Raw genomic sequence first — 24,150 nt, 5'->3', positions numbered from 1 at the left:
ACGGCCTTCCCAGCCAGGCCTGGGGACTCTGCCAGGATGCACAGGCACAGCCTGCAGTGACTGAGCAGCTGGTGTGCAAAGACGCATACGAGTGCACACGTGTACCACACGAGAACACAGGAAGCCCTGAGTGTCGTCTTCCTGCCCACTCTGCTGGCCAAGCTCAGGGAGATAAGGGGAGTCGGGGTTCACTCCCATCTGATGCCAGGGCCCTTGCCCTCCACACACCCTCCACACGCCCTCGCCCGGTGCCCACACACCTGCGTAGCATCAGCTTGGGGTTCTTAGCCACCACGTATTGCTCCATCAGCTCCAGGAAGAGCGTGCGCATGATGTCCGTGTAGTACTCGAGCTTCCCGTGCAGTGCCACCGTCAGCAGCGACGCAAAGTAGACTTTGGCGCGCGCCGAGAACTCCCGCTGGTTCTCCAGGGTGTGGATGAACTGTGGGTACGGGGTGGTCAGGACCCTGTGGGGCGGGCCAGGGAGGACTCCCTCCAGCCAGCCGCCCTCCGGTCGTCCTGCCCTCCCACCCACGGCCCCACCGGGCTGCTCACATTGATGAGAAAGGACTTGCTATTGAGCAGGTTGGAGAACTGGTACAGGGCCTGCTCCACAGTGGGCCGCCGCGACTCAGGTATGTCCAGCTTGCCCGTGATCATCACATCCTTGTCTCCATCCTTGGAGGGCAGGAAGAAGACGCGGTCCGTGTAGGTCTTGTAGTCGAGCACTGGAATGCCGACCTCGTGCACGTCGTTGGTCTGGTCCTCCATCTCGATCATCAGGTCTGTAGATGCGGGGTAGTGAGGGCACTGTCCCTGCCTGCCCCCCTCCTGGCCCAGGACGCCCCCCCACCTGTGAACTCCTTCTTGCAGCGGTCGCGCACACTCTCCTCCAGACCCTCCAGCTGGGACTTGATCTTCTCGTACTCACGCTCAGCCTGCTGGCTCTTCCTCCTGGGGGCACAGGGAAGACCAGGGTCCTGGCTAGGGGTAGGCTCTTGTGGGAGACCACAGGCAGGACTGGGACAGGTCTGCGTGACTGCACTGTGCAGGGAGGAGCGGGGGCTGACCAGTAGCAGTAGACGGACACAGCGATGATGACCACCATGGGCACAATGACCAGAGGCAGGATGACACCGAGCCTGAGCGCCACGTCACTAACACGTGTGTCGTACTCCACGCGGCCCAGCACCCACTCACGCGAGCCAAACTTGACCTGTGCAGAGGGGCCCATTGGTGAGGGCGGGTGTAGCTGTGACAGATGCTCCCCTCACCCCCACGTACCCCCCTTGCAGCCCCCCACACGCACAATGAACTCAGGCAGGTTGTGGGTGGTGTCCCGCTTCTGCCGCCGCTTGGGCAGGGGCTGCACCTCGGGGGGCTCACAGTACAGGTCAGTCTCTGTCAGTGTCTTCATGATGCAACGCTCAGCCCCCACGAAGGCCTCGGCCTCCTGCAGCGTCATCGCCTTGTTCAGGTTGGTGCCCTGGGGGGAAGGGGAGGTCAGGGGACCAACTCAGCCTGGACCTCACACTCCAAGACCAGGGCCCCCTGCCAGTCCTCCCCTAGCCAGGACCCTGTCCCCCGACCCAGGCGGGACCCTGACCCACACCCAGCCGGGACCCTGAACCCCCAACAAGATCCTGATCCCCCCACCCAGGCGAGACCCTAACCCCCCAACCCAGATGAGACCCTGACCCCCCCGCCATGGTCCTCACACGGGTGAGACCCTGACCCCATGCCACAGTCCTCACCCAGGCAAGACCCTGAGCCCACTCCCGCATTCCTCACCCAGGCGAGACTCTGTCACCCCCACAGTCCTCACCCAGGCGAGACCTTGACCCCACCATGATCTTTACCCAGGCAAGACCCTGACCACCACCCAGGTGAGACCCTGACCCCCCGCCCCCGCAGTCCTCACCCAGGCAGGGCTCCAAGGGCCCCTTTCCACAGTGCTGTCCAGAGCCACCAGCCTTACCTGGGCATGGATGAGCTTGTTGACCTGCTTCTTGACACCGCCCGTGAAGTTCTCGAACGTGGGGTCGGCCACATACTCGAAGGTAGCGGCCTCAGTCCGGAGCAGCACACGGTGCCCATCCATCTGGATCAGTGCCGTGAGGTTGTAGGCCTCAGGCTCATCGGGGACAGCTGGCGACGAGAAGACCACCTTGCTGTCGCTGTGGTACACGTAGTCGGTGCCCGTGACCTGTGGGGAGGCCGGGCCATCAGGCTGCCCTGCCTGGAGCAAGCATAGCCCCAGCCCCCCAAGGCTGGGTCCAGGGCTGATGCACTCACCGTCAGGGGCTGTAGGGGTCCAGTCTCTCGCCGCTGCCGCCAGGACTGCAGCGGCTCAGCAATGACCACCATGGCGAACCTCTGAATCAGGCTAAAGCCCTGCCCAGTGACATTGATGCTTCTACCGCCACTGCGAGGGGAGGGCAGGGGCTGGAGTCCCAGGTGGTCTGCATGAGCACACGCCTCCCATGGGGGGCGTAGTGGGAGCACAGCCATTGAGGCTCTGCCATCCTCATCCTCGCCATGAGCGGGGATGCGGGGCCTGACTCACGTCTGGCCCTGCCCCTGCTGGCTGGGTTTCAGGAGGAACTGACCTGGGGCACAGTGGGGGTTTCTGGGGCTACCTGCTGCCCTGGGAAAAAGGTGGTGGGTGTGGTTTGGGGGGCACGTACCTGACAAAGCTTCGCATTGGCTCAAAGGCCCGCAGCACTGGGTTGTCACGGTAGGTGAAGGCAATGTTGGGGCTGGGCACGGGAGACCCCCCGTAGTACACCTCCAGGGTCACCTCGCCCACCTTTGGCTGGGGGCCCGTCATGCACTCGAGCTTTGCCCCAAACTTTGTCCTGGGGTGGGGTGGGATGGGTGCATCAGTGTCCCCTGACCTAGGGTCCAACCCCGCCCCGTGTCAACAGATCAGCTCCCCTGTCCCTCCTCCAGGGCAAACCCGGGGTCCCCCAGGGCCAGGGCAGACTGGGGCCTCAGCCGGCCCACAGGTGACACCCACACTTTACAGGGAACGTTGTTGAGGGTCACCCGCACATCCTCCTTGGAGCCTGTGTCCAGGTGGGTGCCAGTGATGGTCAGCAAGGTGCCACCTGCCTGTGGCCCCTGCTTCGGGTCCACATGGACAGGCTTTGGCTGCTGAAAGAGCAACAGGCGTGTTTAAGTCAGGGCCGCAAGGCCATAGGTGCAGCTGTCTCCCTCCCCCGCTCTAGAAGGGCCGCAGGGTGGCACTTCACCCCTACAGCACCCTGAAGTCAGAACACAGACCCCAGCCCCCTGACACGCACAGACACAGCCGCTCCCCTCCCCAGGCCAGCAGAACCCAGATCCTGACACAGAAGAGCCTGTGGCTAGGGGCTGAGCACGTACTTGGTAGGTGAACTGGACGTGGGGTGGTGAGTGACCCAGCTTCCCATTGACGTCCACCTCGACACCCCCCGTGGAAGGCTCCTCTGAGGCCTCGATCAGACACACGATCCTGGGGGGCAACAGGCAGGGCAGGGACACACTCGATGATAGCCCTCACCCCGAGCCCTCATTGTGCCTGGCCTGTCCAGATGGGCGCACAGTCCCCGAGGTCCCACCGCACTTGGCCTCTCCATGCTGGTGCTGTGTGTGTGGTGGAATATGCGCAGGCCAAGGCCATGGCCTCCCCACCTGCCCCGTCACTCAGCCCCAAGCACCCCAGGCTGGAGGAGGTGCCCAGGAGGCCCACATGACCACCTTGCCTGCATGAACTCCAGCTGCTCACCGGGTGGACACGGAGTACTGTTTTGGCTCAAAGGTGCAGTTCCGGCCAGCCACGGTCACCCTCTTAACGTCGTCTGCCTTGATGCCCAAATTTGACCCGAGGATGGTGATGTGGATGCCCCCGCCCAGTGGGCCCGTCTGGGGCTGGATCTGCAATCAGCAGAAGCTGGCTGACTGTGGCTCAGGCAGGCTAGGGGCACGTGGGGCAGGGCGGAGGGCCAGGTGGGAGCCCCAGCCTGGGTCGTGCACAGGCACGCTCACCCTGGTGATGACAGGTGGCGGGCACTCGGAGGTGGAGTTGCTGCACAGAGCCTCGTACACACACTTGCTCTGCCCGCCACACCACACACACTTGTAGTCAGGGTTAGCAGCCAGGCACAGGCTGCAGTCACTGCGGCCGAAGGAGCAGTTGTACAGGGTCACTGGGGCAGGGCGGAGAGAGTTCAGGGGTCAGCAGCCCGCCCCCATGCCTGCCCAAGCCCCCCACCAGCCACGGCCGCCCACACCTTTAAGCTTGCTGTCGATATTCTTGCCGTAGGACTTGACGTACAGTTGCAGGGACAGCGTCTCGTTGGCACCATGGGCCAGCTGGGAAGAGGGAGACGGGTGGAGACTTGCTGCACTTTCAGCGCCCCCATCAGGACCCTGTGACCACAAGGTCCCATGGAGCCCCCACCTCAAGGGCCAGACCAAGGGCAGCAGACGGGAGGCCTCTAGCTGGCTGGACACATTGTATCGCCCAGGGACACAGAGAATGCTGTGTGATGGACCGGAAGATGAAAGGGGCTGGAGACAGCAGCAGAGGGACTGATTGGGGAGAGCACCAAAGACATGCAGACCACACCACTGCACACAGGGGACGCTCAGGGCTCCCTAGGCAGGGGCTGCCGGGCCCTCTTTCCAGCCCGACCCTCTGAGAGCAGTGAGGGGGTGCCGAGGGCCCCAGGGCCAGCAGCTGACCTGCCCTGGGAGGTGTACCTTTGGGGTCCGGAAGAAGAAGGTCCCTGACTCCTGCATGCCCACCAGCTCCATAAACTTGAGTAGGTCGCTCCCCACAAACAGGGAGGTGCTCTGTGGGGACAGAGGCTCAGGACCCTGCCCAGCCCGCCCCCTCTCTGCCCTGCTCCACCTCCTTACATGCACCCCTCCTGGGATAAACGGTCCCCCACCCTGAACCCCAGCCTGTGTCTCCAGCTGCCTCCAGACGGACCCACGTGGGACCCACATGGCACCCCGAGGCATCCGTGGAACACGGTCTACACCTGAGCCCATTGCCTGGCCCACTCATTGCCCTGCCCCCCTCCACCCTCTGACCTTGGCTCTCACCAAACCCCCTCCTGTCCCAGCCCCAGTCTGACTGAGTCCTGACACTCACCAGCCCCTCTCTTGGCCTCTGCGTGCCCTGCCCACATGTACGTCCCCTCATCCTCTCACTCCCCTTTGTCCACAAGCACCTGAGCACCCCCTCGGTGCCAGGCCCAGGCATCCTGACTTCAGTCTCGGGAGTGGATGACCCTGACCAGCACCCCTACTGGGTCCCAGGAGCTACTCCCTGCCCACCTTCACTGTTTCCAGGTTCTTCCCCTGAAAGGTCACGTATGTCTCATGGTTCATGGGGATGTCCAGGGGGCTGGGGTCCAGGAACTGGGGGCAGTTCTCCTCCTGGGGGACAGGGAGGCTAGTCAGCAGCAGCTAGGCAGCGGTCAAGCAGCCCAGCCATGACATGGCCCTGAAGCCTCACCATGTGGGCACGGACGATGCCATCCTCAGGGTTGGGTGAGGCCTCCCGGCACTCATGGTATAGCAGGTCCCACTGGCAAGTCCAGCGGTTGCTGGCACAGGAGTTGCATCTGTTGGGGGGTAGTGTGAGAGGCACTGGGGGGCGGGGGGGGTGGGTGGAGGGCAGGTGGTAGAGGGTAGGTGGGTGGAGGGTGGGCGGGTGGAAGATGACGGAAGGCGGGTGGTGGAGGGTGGGGGGTAGAGGGCAGGTGGTGGAGAGCAGGTGGTGGAGGGCGGGTGGCGCTCACGGGAGGTTCTCCACCAGATGCATGGCCTCACGGCAGTCATAGAAGGGATACAGGTGGGAGGTGAGGAAGATGTCACCTTGGTGGAGAAGGAGCTGAATATTCACGGTCACGTGATCTGTGAACAGATAGCAGAGGAGCCATGTAAGGCAGTGGCTATAGGCAGGAAGTGCCCAGAGAAGGGGACCCGGCTTCCCAGAACCTCTCCCATCACAGCTCCCAATGGGCTGCCAGTGCAGGGACCAGAGGTGCAGGCCTAACACTGGCGACCCCCATCCCCATTCTCACTCTGGCCCAGCAGAGTCCCCCACTCCCCCTTACTCTGGCCCAGCTGGACACCCCTACCATCAGCTCTGGCACCCTCCCTGACTATCATATCTAGGCCCTCTGCCCACACTCCCCCATTATCAGATCTGGGCCCCCTGCCCACCCTACCCGGCTATCAGACCTAGGGGGCCCCAGGACAAGGCTCCCATTTCTCCCCAGGGCTCTGTGCTATCGCGGCCTCTGTCTGTCCCCGTAGGCGCTGACGGCAGTGGCTCCCATGTGTCTGGGGCACAGGGACTGCCAGGCCCCTGCCCACGTCACTGTAAGACTCTGGCCCTGCTTCCCTGGCCCACGTTCTAGCCCTCCTGGGACAGCCCTGCCGGTCTCAGGCCAGCGGGGGAGGGAGGACTATAGAGATTGTGCCCAGAGCCTGGCACAAAGCTGTGTGCAGCAAGTACGGTGGAGTAACAAAGGGGCTCAGACGAGGGTCCCTGCCCCACAGCCTGCGGGTAAGGGGCAGCCACATGTGGAAGGGCTCAATGCGCTTGCCGGCTCAAGAGGTGCTGTCTGCACCCACCCTCCAGGGCCCCCAATGGCTTTGCATCCTGGAGGGTGCCTGCAACCCTCACAGTGTGGAGGAAAGAGGGCCAAGCATCACCCCAAGGGCAGGTGGCTGAGGCTCACCCTGGCCAGGTGGCGTGGTGGGAATAACACTCGGGGAGTTGCAGATGACGGTGTCACCCTCCACGCGGGCGTGATGTGGGGGCGAGTCACCAAAGAGGCACAGCAGCTCATCGTCCTCTCTCAGGGTGGGGAGGGGGCTGACCGTCAGCTGCACCTGGGAGGTCAGCAGCTTACTGGGACCCACTTGCACGTGTAGAGCCCGGCCCCCCAGGAGCCTCTAGAACCTGATGGCTTCATCTGCTACAGGTACCTCTACACCTGTCACCTCAGCAATTCCTGGGGCAGGGCCTGGGTCTGCCCTGGAGGCCCCTCCCCAGGTCACAAGGCCAAGAGGGGCCCAGCGGAGTCACAGGAGGGACACCATGTCACAGCCCACCTGCCCTGATAGCACCTGGCCAGCAGCAGGGCTAAGGAGCCCCTATCGGCTCCCTGTGTACTTCCCCTGGGCCTACCAGCCCCCTTGCACACCTCCCCCTGGGCCCGCCGGCTCATGTTCTGTGGCTGGGCACTGGTGATGGTCACGCAGGAGTTGTCACGGCTCCACAGCCAGTGGCCCGTCTCCTTGGCCCGCGGGCACTTGGCCTTCCTGGTGCATCTGTTGGGGGGGAGGGGGCAGCCTCAGCCCTGGCATCCCTCAGCCCCCAGGGTAGGGTCTCGTTCTCCCAGGACCCTGAGGGCAGGGTGGTGTTCCCTCCTCAGATCCTGGAGTGTGGGGCCATGTCCCCCCAGACCCTAGGGCAGGGCTGTGTCCCCCAAGATCTCCCAGTATGGGGTCATGTCTCCCCTGGACTCCAGAGCAGGGCTGTGTCACCAGATGCCCCCATGTGTATACTGCCCGCCTGCCCCAGGCTGCGACCAGGTGCTCACCGTCCCTCGACAACACACCAGCCACAGTAGGGGTCCTGCGAGTCGCGGCACTGTGTGCAGGTGGGGTAGCTCAGACATTCCTGCACAGGGAGCTGGAACACCTGGGGGGCAGGGACCAAGAGCAGGACAACCGTGACTGGAGGTGATAGGCCTCAGCTCCAACACTTTCCGCGTGGCCACAGGGCCCAGGTGGCCAGGCCTGGGATAGGACTTAGATAGGTCTGGGCCCCAGGGAACCTGGATATCCTGGCCGTGAACTCTCTTCCCTGTCCTCTCAGGCCTTCTGACCCTCCATGTGAGATGCTCTTGGATGGCCTGGGTGCCCCCTGAAGTCAGCTTGAGGGGCTTCTGCACCCACCCAACATGCCCCCCAGGAAGCTCAAGTACCTGGCCCACCTCTGCCCCCTCCTAGAAGCCACTGAGAAAGTGCCCAACTCCCTGAGGCTAGACAGGGTCCCCCCGCCGCCCGTGCCCACACACAGCACTGACCCAGATTCCTTCCTCAGAACAAGGCAGAGGCAGGGTCAGAGAGAGAGACGCAGTCAAGAAAGACAACGATAGACAAACAGACAAAGGTGCACAGACAGGGACAGTGCTACGGAGACACGGGATGGAGACACCACCCAGGAACCTGGCCCCCTCCCACAGCCTCCTGCCCCCTTCAGGGCTGGCTCCAGCCTACCTTGTCCTGGGTCATGGCGTACAAACGGGTCAGGTCTGCAGACAGCACTAGGTCTTGCTTGATCCGCTTGTTGATCTCCACAAGGATGGAGCCGTACTCCGTGGAGGTGTGGTCTGGGGCAAGGTACACCTGGCAAGGGGAGCAGGAGGATCTGGTGGCTTCAACGGGCTTTCCAGAGCCTTCCCCTGGCACCCTCCCGGCCCCAGCCTCACCTTGAGGATTCTGCCATCGGAGGTGCCCAGGAAGGCGATGGTGTGGCCGTCTTCAGCAGTCACTGTCACAGCCGTCAAGTTCAAACCACCCCGCTGAAGCACGGCCTTGGCTTTGAGTCCATCACGGCTGCCCAGTGGGTAGGGCAGGTGCTCCGAGCCACAGGGGAAGCTCTCGCTGGCGCCCTGTGGACCCCGGCATCAATGGCAGGTACAGACCCCCACACCCTGAGGGCCCCACCCACGCCCCCAGGGTCAAGAGCCCATGTGGGCTGGGACCCTTCTTAACTGCTCACAAGTGCACACCCAATGCCAAGCAAGTGGGGCCCTGGACACATGACTGGAAGACCCATGGAGAAGTGGGCGTTCTCACGTGTGCATCCTTACGCCAGACGAGCCCCAGGGGCCATACACCTGTTCACACTGATCCCCAGCTAAAGGTGGACATGCACGGCACGCACGCTCCACAGGGGGCACGGACACATGGCACACACTCACACTCGCTGACACGCAGACCCACACAGATGCACGCTCCCTAAGCTTGGCACTGAGGCCACGTACCAGCATGTGGCTGCCACACTGGATCTCGCCATGGAAGGCCTTGTAGAAGGTGTTACGGCCTGACTCCCGGCTGCCTGTGTAGCAGGCGTTGCGGTTGGCCTCCATCTTGGCATGGATCTCGTCCAGTGGAAACAGGCAGAGGCCAGCTCGGAGTCCCCCACCTCCTCCACTGCTGCCATCCCTGCTGAAGATGGCATACAGTACCCTGCCTGAGTCCACAGAGGCCGCCAGGCAGGTCCCGAAGGGAGGGGACTGGCGGTCGCCGGGGTCCTGGCACTCCAGGTCCATCTCCAGGTAGGAGTAATAGTTGGGGTCTTGCTTGCACATGCGAGCCAACAGCGTGCGGTTCTGGGACGGGAGCTTGTCCTGCTGGTTGAAGACAAAGAAGACATACTGGCCGTCCTCAAAGGCGGCCACGAACTGCTGTGTGTTGGCGGATAGGTAGCCAGCCTTGTAGGTGGCGTGGTCTGTGTAGGCCTCGAAGGCCTCCCTGCCATTGGCCCGGTCCAGCAGACGGGTGCTGACAATGATACCGTTGTCCTGCGGTCCGTTGCCTTTGCCCACAAAGAGCACGCGTTCGCCGGGGCCCGTGGAGCTCACCAGCCCCACCGTGGCCACAGACTCGTCATTGCTGGCCACGAAGGACTTCTCACCACTGCTGTCCTCGTAGAAAAGGCGTGTGGAGATGTTGCTGAGCGACCGTAGGGCACAGATGCCCTTGAAGAGGCTGCCGCACTCGACCACACGGCCCTCAAGTGGGTCCAGAAGCAACAGCTGGTTCACGTTGTCGGTGAGCACAGCCTCGTGGCACTGGCTCTTCTCGATTGGTGGTGTGCACTTCTTGTTGTCCAGGGCTGGGCCCGTGGCCACCTGCTGCACCAGCTGCAGGTCAGCAGTCAGCTGGTAGAGCATGTTCACTGCCCCCAGGTACACCCCACCTGTCACATTGTCCACGACCAAGTGGTTCAGCTCTGTCTCGCTGTGGAAGAAGTCAAGCTTGCGGGACCGCAGGCCCACACCAGAGCCCACCAGATCCAGGAGGGTCAGGGCCCAGAGCCACAGCGCCATCACCCTGCAGGAGAGAGAGGGTCAGGGGAGCCCAGGCCCGGAGGACCACCGCTCAGGAAGCCCCCCATTGCAGGCCTCTTCAGAACAGGCTAGGAAGGGCCAGTGTGGCCCTACATGCCTCTGTACATCTAGCCAGACACACCCACTCCCTTCTGGAGATCTCCAAGGAAAAGTCCAACCTGTAGTATAACCTACCGGGACCATGGGATTCCAGACGGCCACACTGTAGGCTCTGTCGCCCTGGGGAGGACCACGTCCTGGCCTCTACTTATTGGAATTCTATCCCCAAGCACTTGAGTGCTTCCTCCAGGAAGTCTCCCAGGCACTCACCCATGACCCCTCCCAGCCCCCAGACCACAAGCCCCAGAGCACAGGCCTGGGCTAACCAGTAAGCCCTAAATGTACATACAGGCGGACCACACACTTGTTCTACACCTGACTGTCCACACACAGGACAGAAGAAGGTGAAATAGAGGAAACCAAACCTGCAGCTGAGAGGGAACTAGGGACAGAGCTGGCAGGGCTCAGCAAACAGGCTGTTTATAGCTGCCTATCTGACCACTCTGACCACAGCCGCCGCCCCGCCTACTTCCCTTTTTTTTTTCCCTCCCAGCCCTCTCCTCACTGGAATACGGGCACATGGGACCCAGAAGGGGAGCCTGGGGGAGACCTGTCTGTGCAGTGGAGGCGCTGGACCTCAGCCCTGCCTGTGAGCACATGTCTCTGAGTGTGCAGGTGCCCTACAGACAAGGGTGGATGTGTGAGTGGGGTGAGCTGCCAAGGCCTAAGGCTGGGCCAAGATCTCTCCAACTGCAAAAGTTTTGAGGCCCCACATATGGACCTGAACACAGTGCATCCTCTTCACTCCTCCCTAACCTGGGGGCACCAGGATCAAGGGGAAACCTGGAATGAGGGGCAGGTGGGGCCATTCTGCCTCAAGTCCTCATCCCGCCTTGGCCAGACACCCCTGCACCCCAATTCCAACCCTTTAGACCCTGCTCTATCCCTGTCAGAGTCCCACCAGCAGCCTCCCTGTCACCTCTTTGTACTGCTGTCTCCTGATGCATACATGCGACCCCACTCTGGACCTGCAGTCATGTTCCCTGGGCTGGCCCAGCCCTGGCCTCCCAAACCCCATGTGCGTGGCCCCAACCCTGCACCCTTCAAAGCCCCTTAAACGTCACCTCTCAGAATGCTCTCTTATTCACCTTTTTTTTAGTGTAAGTGTAGAAACAACAAGCCACCAAACATAAACACTAAGGAACACGTCACACCACCCTGTGATGGTCACGCCTGGGTGTACCTGGCAGCGGCTGACATCTACACGGGCTTGCTTGGGCCAAGCCTGACCTGGGCACTTCCCATGGACTTCCTCCCTTGAGCCCACAACAATCCCCTTAAAGAGTGACTACTGCTTGTTGTTGTTAGGTGCCATCGAGCTGGTTCTGACTCAATTCAACCCTACATACAACAGAATGAAACACTGCTCAGGCCTGCGCCATCCTCACAATTGTTGTTATGCTTGAGTCCATTGTTGCAGCCACCGTGTCAATCCACCTTGCTGAGAGTCTTCCTCTTTTTTGCTGACCCTCTACTCTCCCCCTATTATCTCACTTTTTAGGGGAAGAAACTGAGGCACACGGCTGGCGCAGGCAGAGACCCTGGCCACCCATCACATGGCTCTTGCTGACCACTGCGTCTCTTCTCCACTTCGCCTGCCCTCAGTGCTCCAACCCCACCTGTTTTCTGTCTCCTCCAGAAAGGCAGAGGGGTTTGCTCTGCTACATGGGGGGAAGCTGTGTATTTCTGGGACTGGGTGGCATTTCCTCACGGCCCCTGTGACTCTCACTTCAAGCCTGCTCCTTTCTTGGCTTGGGCCAACAGGAACCTCCTGGTTGTTCTCTGTCCACCTCCTGCATCCCTGTTCTGACTCTCCCAGACTTCCTCAAACCATTGAGGAACTGCAACCACGTACAGAAAGAAGCAAAGCCCGACAAAGTAGTAATGTTTTGCAGGGCCTGGCAAGGACCAGACGTAGAGCACTGGCATCCCCACTCCCCTGAGGAAGAGGGGGTGCTCATCTAGATGCCTTCCAGGCCAGCAGCAGCCAGAGTTTATGCAGCTTATTAGGAGTGACCTGTGGCCTCTGGCCAGGAAGATGGCTGTCTGATACCCCTGAGGAAATCTCCACAGCCCAGTGATCATGGGTCCCAGCCACCTCTGCACATACCCACCCTCCTTCCCTGAGAGGTAGAGCATTCAATTCTTGCTCAGCTGCTGGGGACCCCCTGGGAGCAATGGGGGGGGGACTGGGGAGGGGAGATCCAGCAAGGGACATTGGCCTGAAGGCTTGTGGCTGGAAGCTAGATGGTCTGGCCTGGAGGGAAGGCAGTGGGCAGCAGGGCCTCAGGTGGGATCCCCTTGGCTGCCTGGGGGTAGGGGGTTGGAGGTGGAGGGGCTGGGCAGTGCAGGGGTAAGGTGACTGTGGGGGTGAGAGGAGCCAGCGTGACCCAAGCCACACCAAGATGGGGTCAGGTTGGGGAGAAGAGATGGCAGTTTTAGCCAGAGCCAGGGAAGACTGAACAAGCCCTCAGGACTGGGGGCACCCAGACTGGTACCCACAGCCCTCCTCTGTCTGTGCAGGGGAGAGGTCAAGGACCAGGCTCAGGCCCCGGGAGCACCAGGCAGGCTTTCCCTGTCATGCCTGGCTCCACAGAGCATAATGACACCCGCCCTGGATGAGCAAGGCCTGTGGGGCGAGAGAGCCTTGGCCCCAGTCCCCTGGCCTCCTGCAGACCCCTCCCTCCAACCCCATGTCTGTCCCTCAGTCTGTGGGGGGCGGGGTCCCTCGCTGGCGTCCCGCCCTCCCCTAGGCCTAGCTAGTGGAAGCCAAAGTCCAAAGTCCACCCCAGGCACCAGCAAGGGTGGGGCGGCATCCTGGGCTCCCTGGTTGCGCACACAGCCAGCTCAGCTCACCCGAGTCCCTGCGTAGCTGCCCGCGGAGCCCACTCCCCTGGCTCCATTGCGGCCGGCTCAGGCTCTGGCTCCGCTCCGGCGCAGCGGTGAGCGGAAAATCAATGGAACGTTCCCAGAGCCCAGGGCGGGGAGAGGGGGAGGAGGGGCGGGGGGAGCTGCGGAGCTGCCGGAGCTGGAGCCACCTCGAACCGCAAGGCGAGGCCTCAATTCATCAAATCAGATGGTGGGAGGCCTGGAATCCGGACTGTGGGCACGGTGGACAGTGGGACCGGCCTCCCCCGTCCCCAGACCACAGCCAGTGCAGTCACAATTCACACTCAGAGCTAACTAACTGGGGGAGAAACCTTCACTCTACTCCTCCCATGGAAAAGAACTGGGGATCCCAACCCTGGTCCCCTGCGCCCCAGCAGGGCCTGACCACAGCGTCCCCTTCTGCAAGCCTCCCGCACCTGGGTCTTTGCCTGTGCCCTGGCTGGAGAGGGGGCACCTCCACTCCTTCCCTGTGGCTGCTACCACACAGGATCAGGGTAACAGCGGTCACAGTGCACAGAAGGACAGTTCTAGTTAAGCAGCCCCCTGGACCACAGCCTGTCCACGCACTGGGCCTCCAGGGAGTGCGCACAGCAGGTGCTCAGTTAAAACCGCTGTGAGTGTGCATGTGTGTATCCAGGGGATGAACACCTGCTGCTGCCGAGAAAACTGTGGCCCGGAGACCTTGGGACCAGGGATCCCTGCCCCAGGATGCCCTCTGAGCAGGGGCAGCCACCCAGGGGCTCTGATGGGCAGAGCAAGGGCTCAAATCCCTGTGTTCCAACAACCCATGCTGGGCCAGGCCTTGAGGGTGGCAGAAGGGACTGGGGTCACTTCCTGGACAAAGAGATGTCAGGTGACTTAGCTGGCCAGCCCTGGAGCTTGGGAGCAAAGGGTGATCCACCTGACCCAGTGGCAGAGCCATGTGGGAGGCACCAGGCACAGCCAGGGGGGCTTCCTGCCACCGGCGTTCCTGGAACGGGCGGGCAGCAGGCACTTCCTGTTTTGAAGGTGGCCAGGGACCCCTGGTCACTGGGCTGTGGAGATTTCCTCAGGGGCATCAGATAGCCACCTTCCTTGCTGGAGGCGGGAGGTCACTTTCAAGAAGTTGCACAAACTGGCTGCTGCTGGCCCGGAAAGCACCTGGACAGGCGCCCCCTCTCCCCCAGGGCCCCCGGGACTCTAGCAGAGGGTGGCTGAGGGAATAGCATGGGAGGCCTGTCCCCCCAGCCCTCCCTTTCCAGAAAAAGGAGCCCTGGTGGCTCACTGTGTAAGTGCTCAGCTGCTAACAGGAAGGCTGGCAGTTCGAACCCACCAGTGGCTCCGTCAGAGAAAAGACTTGTTGACATATAGGAAACCCTATGGGGCAGTTCTGCTCTGTCACGTGGTGTCCGTATGAGTCAGAATCGACTTGACAATACCTAACAACATCGTTCCAGAAACCAGTGCTTCAGTGCCCAGACATTGCTCCAGCCTCACTTTGGAGCCCACATGACCCAGCACAGCTGGACCTCTGAGAGCAGCCAGGCCTGCAGAACCTCATGGTGGAGCGCACCCACCCAGCACAACTGGACCTCTGAGAGCAGCCGGGCCTGCAGAACCAAACTGTCTTGCAGTGCCCCATTCTTCCTGTGGGCAGATAGGTATACACTGGGCCCCTGCCCACTGGAGCCCCACACTCCCCTGGAAGGGGCTGATAGGGAGGACCTGGCCAGACCAGAATCTCAAGGCCACCACAAGGAAGCTGGAAGCACCTCCAGCCCCACTGTCCCCGAGACTGTAGCCCCCACTCACCGAGGCTTCCACATCCAGTTCAGTCTCGGCCACAAGCTGGCATCAAGGTTTTCTAGGCTGCAAAGGAAAGACGGGTCACTCCACGAGCCTGGCCTGCTTCGCCCTCCTACTCCTGGGGGTAAAGGACAGCCCACAGCCCTCGGAACCCCACCTGGCCTCTGCCATCCTGGAGCAAGGGGCCCCAGCCTCCTCTGTCCCCTCATCCCCCCACAACCCAGCACAGCCATGAACCCCCACCCAAAGTCTTTCCAGAACATAGTGGAAAAGGCCCCTCTCTCCTCTGTTCAAACTCCCCCTGGGTCGGGGGGTGGGGGGCCAGCAGGAGACGGTCTTTGTTAATTCTGTCTTTTGGTACTGTCTGCCTTTTTAAAACTAAGCACAAGTATTACTTTGATTAAGCAAAAAACTCTTCCTGAAAAATATGCATGCTTCCGGACCCCAGCATTTCTACTTACTAGCTGTGTGACCTTGGGCAAGTTATTTAACTTCTTTGTGCCTCCTCCTTTCCTCATCTGTGAAATGGAGACAACAGTGAGCTCTCCCCTGGTTTCTGTGAGGACTAAATGAATTCATTCATGAAAAGCTTCACAAGTGCCCGTTACACTGTAGCTCTCAGTTAATGCCTGCTATTGTATCCCCTTCCGCCCCCAATAAACACTGATGTATGTGCAGAGCCCAGGCCCAGCTCCAGGATCCCTGGCACAGTATGGTTTGTTATAGTAAAAAACCGGGGCCTATGTGTGCCCATCAAGAGGAAACGTGGAAAACGGCGTGGCAGATAAAAGCTGGTGGTCTGTGCTGCCCCCAGGAAAGGCTGGGGCAAGAGTCCAGGTATCTCAACCCTCTCCATCTAATTCCACAGGTGTAAATATATATGAAGGAACCCTGGCGGCACAGTGGTTAAGTCCTCAGCCGCTAACTGAGAGATAGGTGGTTGGAACCCACAGTGGCTTCAAGGGAGAAAAGACCTGGCGATCTGCTTCCATAAAGATTATGGCATAGGAAACCCTATGGGGCATTTCTACTCCATCACAAGGGGTTGCTGAGTTGGAGTCAACTGACTGCGGCCGACAAGTGCATGTGGGCACACACGGTTTAATTGCTGGGAAGATCCAACAGCTCTGGATCCATACTGAAAAGAGCAGTGGGGGAGTAAAGTGATCTTACTTGGCTTTTCAGAAATTGCAAAGAACATATTCACATATTACCTGTCTAATGAAAACAAACAGCTGTACATAACAGTATTCACTGCCTCCCCAGCCCACTCCCTCTGGCCCTCCTCTGCCTCTCAGGACTCAGCTTCCCAGATCCTCGGTGGCCTCTCCTTCAGCCTCAGCTCTATACCCCGGACCCCCAGCCACCACTCATGTCCCCTGTCCTGCCCATTTGCTTGGGGACCAGCCCTGGCCCCCAGTGCCTCCTCCTTCAGAACTTTCCCTCCCCCCTGCCACACCACCTGGGTCTTTGACCTACCCCGTGCAGCCCACTTCCCTGCACGCCCCTACCCCACTGCACTCCTGGAGACAAGACCCAGGCTGGACTTGCGGGGGATCCAAGGGAGACGGCAGGGGCTTCAGAGGAAGGGAGACGGCCAAGGGCAGAGCCCCATGTGAACACACAAACCAGCACTTCGTGCCTGTGAGGTCTCGTCAGCATCCCAGCCTTGGGCTGAGCAGTGAAGTGTTAACTTGGCTGAGGGGCTTGGGCTCCTTGGCAAGGGGTGTGTATGGGGTGGGGGTGCTGAGGGGTGTCCTTTTGCCCTGGACTCTCAACACAGCTTTTGTGAAGGGAGGCCGCTCCAAAGGCAAACTCAGTGGCCAAGTTACAGAGCAGGGAGGCCTCTTTGGGGCTGTGTAGCTATAAGGCTGCAGGCAGAGAAGGTAAAGGCTGCTGGGTCCCCAATGCACAGATGGCACAAGGACTTGCAGCCCTGCCCCCTGGCCCCAGTGTACACATGTACTCACAGTCCCTCCACCCCCAACTTCTCCTGCCTGCCGATGCCACCTCCACCCAGGTCTCAGATAACCCAGGCCCCAGCAGAGGCTGATAGAGGCTTGCCTCCTCGTCAGGACACCCATCTCCTGAGACCACAGCCAGGACTGTGGCTGGGAAGCCAGCACCCCACCACCACCCACTCGGCCCCTGAGGTGACCCATCGACATTGCTGGGAGCCAAGCTCCTGGCCACCCTTCCCTGGCCCTGCAGGTGGGGACGGACATGGACTTCTGCTCCCAGTGTTTGTCTCCTGGGAGCCACTGCTTCTTCCAGAATCCAGCCTGGACCCCGATACCCTCCTCTCTTCCCTCAGCCGCCTAGACCTGGGCCCTCCCAGCTCCCTGAAGTCCAGCCTCTTCTGTCCACCGCTCAGCCCTGGCCTTCTCCTTCTCCCACCCTGTCCATTGCCCTGACATGGCTGGGCTCTATCTCCTGCCCTTGGGTCTGACCAGGTCCACTCCTGCCACCCCCAGAAAAAGGCCATTCTCCTGCGCTGCCCACAGGCCTATGGCCATGTTGACCTCTCACCAGGATGGCCGCAGTCACACCTCTTACCCCAGGACAGCATTCTGGAGTCAATTACTGGGTTCAAGTCCCAGCTCCATCACTTCCTACCTGGGTTATGAGGGCAAATTACAAAACAAAACAAAAAAACCACCCTGTGCTTCAGTTTCCCCATCTGTCAAATGGGGGTAACCCCAGCACTCACTCAGAGGGTTACATCAGGTATGAGTGGGTGGGTGTGTGTGGAAACCCTCACAGCTGTGCCTGCAGGGAGGAGGCCCCAGGGAATGGTTGCATCATGGTGTCACCTTGTCTTTTCGGGGTGAGCCAGAAGCACCTGTGCACCCCCAGCCAGTCTCTCCGGGGCCTCACATGCCTGAGGTATCTCCTTCCCAGACAGAACCCTGATGGGGGGGTTCCTTTCCCCAGTGCCCCAGGCTGACGTCTCTGTCTGCTTCCCACCCTCAGGTTCCTCTCTGAATCTGATCAGTAGACGCCAGACCCCCCAAAGCCCCAGATTCTGTAAACAGGAGGTCCTGAAAGCATGAAGGACAGTGTCCCTACACCCTGACAAGGCCCCAGGGGGGCTATCAGGGCCCCCCAGCTTCGCCCTCCTCCCCTGCCTGGTCCTGATCCCTTGGGGGAGGGCTCTTGGGTAGAATGGGGTTCTTTCCATGTGGGGTTTTCGAGCAAACACAGATTGAGCAATTTCTTCAAGCTAAAATCAAAACAATGGAAAGCAGGCCAGGCTCTGTGGGAGGAGGGGGCATAGCTGGAGGGGGCTGTGTGGTCCACAGGCTCCAATACTAGGGGAGAAGGTGGGTAGGAACGATGGCAAGGGACGGCAGGGACAAAAGAGGTGCGAGGGGGTGGGGAAGGCACCCAGAGGGGGCTGAGACGGTTGGAGACAGAGACCCAGGCACTGGCGACAGGGGAGAAGGCAGGCAGGATTCCGACAAGGCTCAGGACCGGGCGGGACAGGCGCAAACCCCCACCTATGTTGGTGAGGAGGGGGCTCAGCACCACGTGGGGGCCCTTCGGAGGCACAGGCCCTGCCTAGAGGCCCCCAGTGTAGGGAGGGCAGTCTCCGACAGAGGCGCAGGGGCCGTTCGGCCCCCAAGGACAGGCCAGGGGTGTCCCAGGGTGGCTGTCGGAGCCGGGGGGTTGGGGGGGGATGGAGGGGGACCGGGGATCCTCTCCTCCCCCACCAGACAGCTGGCAGCGCGGGGGCGGAGCCTCCGTTCTCCCGACGAAAATGCAAATCTGCAATTAGCCGGGAGCGTTAAACAAATCAGAGGAAACAAAACAAGCCGCGGCGCCGGCAAATCCGAGCTTTCGCTGTTTTCAAAACAAGCGCGGAGGGAGGGAAGGCTCAAGCTGGGGGGCTCCTTGCCCGCGGAGAAGGCGAGCGCCTACCGCCCCTGCCTGCACCCTCTCCTGGGCGGTGACCCAACTCTCCACACCCCCCCGGGTTGCGACCCTCGGAGAACAGCAGCCCAGGCTCAGCTCGGCAACCCTGGATGGATGCGAGGAGGGACTGGCCCGAGGGAGCGCGCAGGAGACCTCGGCGAGGGCGAGGCTGACGTCCCCCGCACCCAGCCCCACCCTGCCAGGCGCCCCGGGTCAAAGTTCAGCTTTGGGAGGCGGGGCAGGACATCAGCGGGGTGGGGGGGTCTCCGAATCCGTCTCCCAGTCTGCACATGGGCGGGCATCCAGCTGTGAGGGTGGCCCCCGGGCGTGGAGCCCTGGTCTCCTTCCTCTCCTTCAGACCCAGGTGCCGGACCCCCACCGACGGCGCCGTTGCCAGACTCCCCCGAGAGCGCGCGGGGCGGTTACCTGAAAACAACAAGCAGGCCGGGCCCCAGGGGCCAGGAAGGCAAGAACCACCGCGGCACCTTCTCCAGGAAGCACGCGCACCCCCGGGGCTCCGGGACCCAGGACCCCGCAGCCGCCGTGGAGGCCCAGACCGACTGCCCCCCCGCCCCCTGCGTGCCTCCTGTCTGAGCTCAGCCGGCACCGCCCGCGCCCCACCCGCTCCCTCCCGGTGACTCACTGCGCCCCGCGGGCAGGGAGCGCGCCACCTCCTCGGTCCCTGCACCCCAGGCCCAAGCGCCCACTGAGTGCAGCCCGTGAACTCTGGCCCTCTGGCAACCTCACCAGGCCTTGGGACCCCGGGACGCGCCGGGCGGGCGTAAGCCGTGGAGGACCCTGACCAGGAGTGACAATGACGGCGGCGAAAACAATCATGCGAGTCCACTCAGCCGGCTTTAAGTTGCGCTCACCTGGGTCCCGCGCCGCGGAGCGCGCGACAGTACCTCACCTGGCGGGATCCTCTCCGCCCAGCTGCCAAAGCCCCGCCTGTTCCCCGGGTCAGTCCTCAGAGTTCCCACCCCCACCCAGCTGCGGACTCATCCGGGGCCGCGGAGCCCGGGAGGAGGCTTTGCTCCCGGTCCCTCAGCAGTCTTCCGCAGGACCCCCAGCCCAGGCAGGGGCTCCACGACCAGGCTCACCCAGGCGAAGGCCCACCCAGGAGCAGGGCTGGGAGGGCGCGGGGCTGAGCCCCAGGGACAGACTGACGTCATAGCCAGAGGGAGCCCTGCTTCAGTTTCTCACAGGTGCCACCTGCGCCCCACTAGCCTGGTCCCCGGGGGGGCGCCTTCCTCCCTTCACTAGTCTGGACTCCCAGCCTGGGTTACTGGGGGCCGGGTGGGCCTCTCGCATCAGCCTGGGCTCTGGCGGGTGGTACTGACCCCCACCCCAGTCTCAGCTCTGGGTCCCAGCATAAGAAGCTGTATCTGGCTGGCTGTGATGAGGTCACAGGCCCTGGACTCAGGGTGAGGGGACTGCCCAGAGAAGCTTCAGCCCTCCCACCATCTGTCCACCCTCTGAAGCCCCAATACCTGTGGGTGCTCACTTAGGCTGGGCTTCTGACCTGTGGCCAGGGCGCTCCCTCCCCACATCTCCACTATACCCTTCTGTGGCTGCCTGCAGCCCTGGCCACCTGGGCCTCCCTCAGTCCTGGAGCCACACCTAGTGGTCCTCCTTGGAGCCTATCCTCCTGGGCCCTCACAGAGAGTGGGACCCAGTTGGCCAGTGCCCCCTTCCCACACCCACCTTGTTAGTCCCCACCAAGCCCAAAGGACCCACTGTCCCTCTCCTTATGGTGCCCTCCTGGGTCCCAGCCACCCTGATGACCCCCTGGATGATGGCCGCGGCCCCTCTCTGGCCTCCCCATTCTGGCCTTGCCCTTGGCCCTCTCTGCATTAGAGCCTGTCTGGTCAGAACACTCCACCGATGCCCCAAGCCTGGTGGACACCCAAATTCTGGCCATACGACCCCACATCTGCTCAGCCATAAGCCCCAAAGTAACGGGGAGCTTCCTTCGCACCACAATGACAGGGTGATGCCTCCACCCTCCCTGTAAGTGGGATCTCTGCTTCTTCTGAGTTGTCTTTGCTCACTGGTAGATGGCAAGAACAGGGAACTTTCGGCTAGCAAACATTCCACCCAAAGACAGGTTTACCAGCAGTCACTGTGGTCAGATTAGGGGGGCAGGACAAAAGTGGTGAGCGATAGAGGGAACCTGACTGGGTCTGAGCAATCGGGAGGGAGGCCTCTCTGAAGAATGAGAAGGATCAGGCCGGGGGGGTGAGGGTGGGGGGAACACTGCAGGGCTTCTGTGAGGACAAGGTCAGCTCAGCAGGGCAAGGACAGGCACCCTGGCTCAGAAGGAGTTTCTGTGTGAGGAGCTGAGCACCTTGTCCCTGATGGATTGATTGCTGGGCAGAGAGGCTGAGGGGTCCTGCCAGGGGGATTCCGGAGGTTCCAGCAGGGAGAGGCTGGTGCTTGCCCCACCTCCTGGCAGCCAGCCCCACCTCCAAACTGCCTCATTGACACTCCTCACTTCCTCCCTGTGCACCCAGGCTTACCCAGCACAGCTGTCTGGTCCCCCGCTGGGTCCTGGCTGTAAGCTACTGGGCAGGGTGGCCTGAGAAACTTATGGTGGCAGCAGCTGGCCCAGGATCAGGCCTCGCAGCACCCCCTTCCCGGGCATGTGCTGGAGGGGGTGTGGGCATGGGGGGCGGATGGGGGTGAGGCCCTCTTGAATGAGGAGAAAACAAGGCCTGTAATCTCCCCGTCATCATGGCAGCCTTGGCGGTCACCCCGGCCCCACCTCCTCCCAGTGAACCCCATAATTAGCCCGGGGCACTGCGCCAAGCCACTCACCAGCCACCGCTCACACACGTGACCACACATGTGCAGGCACACACGCCTGGGAGCCCCCAGACAAAGAGCCTCAGGGAAGCGCCCCTGGGCCAGGTTCTGTGGCCAGGGTCCCACACAGGTTTCAGCACTGGTCAGCCCAGCATGCCCAGAGAGGCCATTCGGGGGGCCAGGTCAGGTGCAGCAGTGGCAGGTTCCCAGGGAGGAAGAGACTAGGGGCTTTTAGAGGAGGAAGGGACTGGGATTCTCCAAGAGGAAGTGCCCAAGCTCAGAGTGGGACCGGAAGGCCGGGGTGCAACGATGCAGATGTCCTGACCTGTGACTGGTGGGGGGCGGAGGGTTGCTCAGCCTCCCTCTGAACCTCCCTGGGGTCAGGCCAGGACCACTGGTCAGGCCTAAATGCTGAGCTCCTTTTTCCTCTTCCTTAGCTTCTCATGCCCCATCCTGACATCCTCTCCTGGGCCCCAAGATCCCTCAGGGCAGCCCCCAACCACCCAGGCCCCCTAAATCAGGCCTGATGGCAGCGGGCCATGCCTGGAGTGCTCCATCCCACTGCCCCTCCTGCCTGCCAACTCCCATGCTGCCCAACTTAAAATAGCTCTTCAGGCTTGCTGGGTGGGCAAGACTGGGGACCTCCTTTCCCACCTGCCATTTGCCTACAGGGGGCACCCTGCCTGCCCTCAATCATGTCACTGACATTCACGCCCCTCCAAAGGAGGGGCCTCAGGTCTGCAAACACAGTGAGAGCTGTGACCCACCCACATCCCAGAGTCCCCATGTCCTGTGGGTCCTCAAATCCTCTGAGGCTCGGCTGCTCCCAGGCTGTGGCTCCCGCTCCACCCCCTCCCCCTCGGAACCACGCACGCTGCAGAAGCCTCACAGTCCTCCAAGACAGATCGCAGCTCTCTGGCCAAGTCAGGAGTGTCCTCCACCGACTGCCCCCAGGACTTGCCTCCAGCTCAGTGAGGACCCAGGTGAGACAGGTCACCCACATTGCACATGGCTTGTTCCACAGGCACCTGCAGCCCGACAACACCTGCCCCTTTGTGCAGCCCAGGAAAACAGCTTCCGTCTTCAGCACTCAGCTGGAGCTCCTCCTCTGAGAAGCCCCCCAGCTCTGCCCCTGCAGTGGTTTGAACAGGCCCAGGTGGGCCAGAGCAGCAAAGCCATCCAGAAAGAGACCGCAGCCCTGTACCAACCACAGCGTCCTGGCTGTGGAGCAGACACCCTGCCCAGTGCTGGGTGCTGCACGGACACAGGCGGCCTGGCAAAGGCTGACGTAAAGCCCTTTCCTCCTTCTTGTTCTTCCCTAGGAGAGGCCTAGGGGGCGGCACTGAGCCCTGGGTTGTGCCAGAGGCCCTGTGCCCTACCCCCAGGCTGCCATCCCCACTCCTTTCTTGTACCGGTAGTGCCTGACTCCCAAGGGGACCAGGACCCAGCTGGCATCAAAATAGGAAACTAGCTGGGTTTTAGAAGCTATGCTCCCTGGGGCACGGAGGCCTGTCCCCAGGTCCCCAAGATCCCACTCAGGGGAGTCCCCCGCCCAGTGTACTAGGATGCCTGGCAGCTGTGGAGACCCACCATACCCCCATACCAAACATCGGCCCGAGGCAGGAACCTCAACAGTGACCAGGGAGAGACGTTTCATGACCCAGTCCCACCAGGCTGGCTCCTCCTTGGGCCATGGGTATCACCATGGGGACTATGGGTGTCCCCTCAACACTGCCCGCCGGCCTGGGCTCCCGGTCTAGTTGCTGTCACAGGCCTGTGAGAACCAAGGGGCAGAGTGAAGAAGGCCCACAGCAGGGGCAATGGAGCAGCATGGCCATTGGCTAGGGGTCCCAGCGTGTCCCCTGAGGTCTGGTGGAACAGGCCGGGAGGCATGTGTGCTGGTCAGCAGTGGGGCTGGATGGAGAACTCTAGGGGAGAATGTGAAACCATGGAGGGGGAGGCCATGGAGAAACCACAGGGAAGAGGAGGAGAAAAGTGTTGCTGCCCCTTGTGCCCCTCCAACCCCCAGTGCCCCACCCCACTGGGAAATTACAGGCCACTGGTCCCCATTTCCCAACCAAGAGTATAATTTGAACCCTAAAGACAATTAGTCAGAAGCTAGGCCACCCCAAACACAAACAGCCCAGGGCCACTCTATTGACCTGCCCCTCAGTGGGCCCCTACCAGCTGAACTGCATGCACCTCACAGCAGGGGGACCCTGGCCTTTCGGCCACCGTAGACTCCTCCAGGGCCAGCTGCCAGGCTCAAGTCCAAGTCCTGGTGTCTCCCCTCAAGAGTTCGGGCTCCGGGCCCAGGAAATGCCTCGGCAGCAAGGAAGAACCAGGGCCCCACGCAGGCTCAGGCTGTAGTGTGACGTGGATGAGGACATGCTGCTCTCAGGGAGATAACACCGAGTGGGCAGCCCCTCCACTCCCATTCCTCCCTTGGAGGAGGGGGCCAGTTTACATGCCTGCCCATGTCCTCTGGGGCCATAGGCCCCAGTAC

At 61.7% G+C, this 24,150-nt stretch overlaps 1 protein-coding gene across 1 annotated transcript in view; it reads right to left on the bottom strand.

The window, feature by feature from the left end:
- Positions 1-24,150, bottom strand: part of PLXNB2 (plexin B2) — a 32,061-nt gene that overhangs the window by 5,287 nt on the left and 2,624 nt on the right. The window contains 25 exon segments of the mRNA XM_064283279.1: positions 261-442; positions 556-785; positions 854-954; positions 1,071-1,216; positions 1,310-1,486; positions 1,979-2,206; positions 2,296-2,425; positions 2,688-2,858; positions 3,020-3,156; positions 3,388-3,496; positions 3,770-3,918; positions 4,030-4,190; positions 4,275-4,356; positions 4,747-4,839; positions 5,329-5,430; positions 5,510-5,618; positions 5,796-5,910; positions 6,744-6,897; positions 7,212-7,338; positions 7,611-7,711; positions 8,293-8,421; positions 8,505-8,687; positions 9,063-10,134; positions 14,931-14,987; positions 15,386-15,489. Of these exon segments, the coding sequence (XP_064139349.1) occupies positions 261-442; positions 556-785; positions 854-954; positions 1,071-1,216; positions 1,310-1,486; positions 1,979-2,206; positions 2,296-2,425; positions 2,688-2,858; positions 3,020-3,156; positions 3,388-3,496; positions 3,770-3,918; positions 4,030-4,190; positions 4,275-4,356; positions 4,747-4,839; positions 5,329-5,430; positions 5,510-5,618; positions 5,796-5,910; positions 6,744-6,897; positions 7,212-7,338; positions 7,611-7,711; positions 8,293-8,421; positions 8,505-8,687; positions 9,063-10,134; positions 14,931-14,944 (4,202 nt within the window). The 5' untranslated portion in view covers positions 14,945-14,987; positions 15,386-15,489.

Source organism: Loxodonta africana, chromosome 4, assembly GCF_030014295.1.
Source record: "Loxodonta africana isolate mLoxAfr1 chromosome 4, mLoxAfr1.hap2, whole genome shotgun sequence".
In the NCBI taxonomy this organism is placed as follows: Eukaryota; Metazoa; Chordata; class Mammalia; order Proboscidea; family Elephantidae; genus Loxodonta; species Loxodonta africana.
This window is presented reverse-complemented; position numbering and strand designations above follow the sequence as displayed.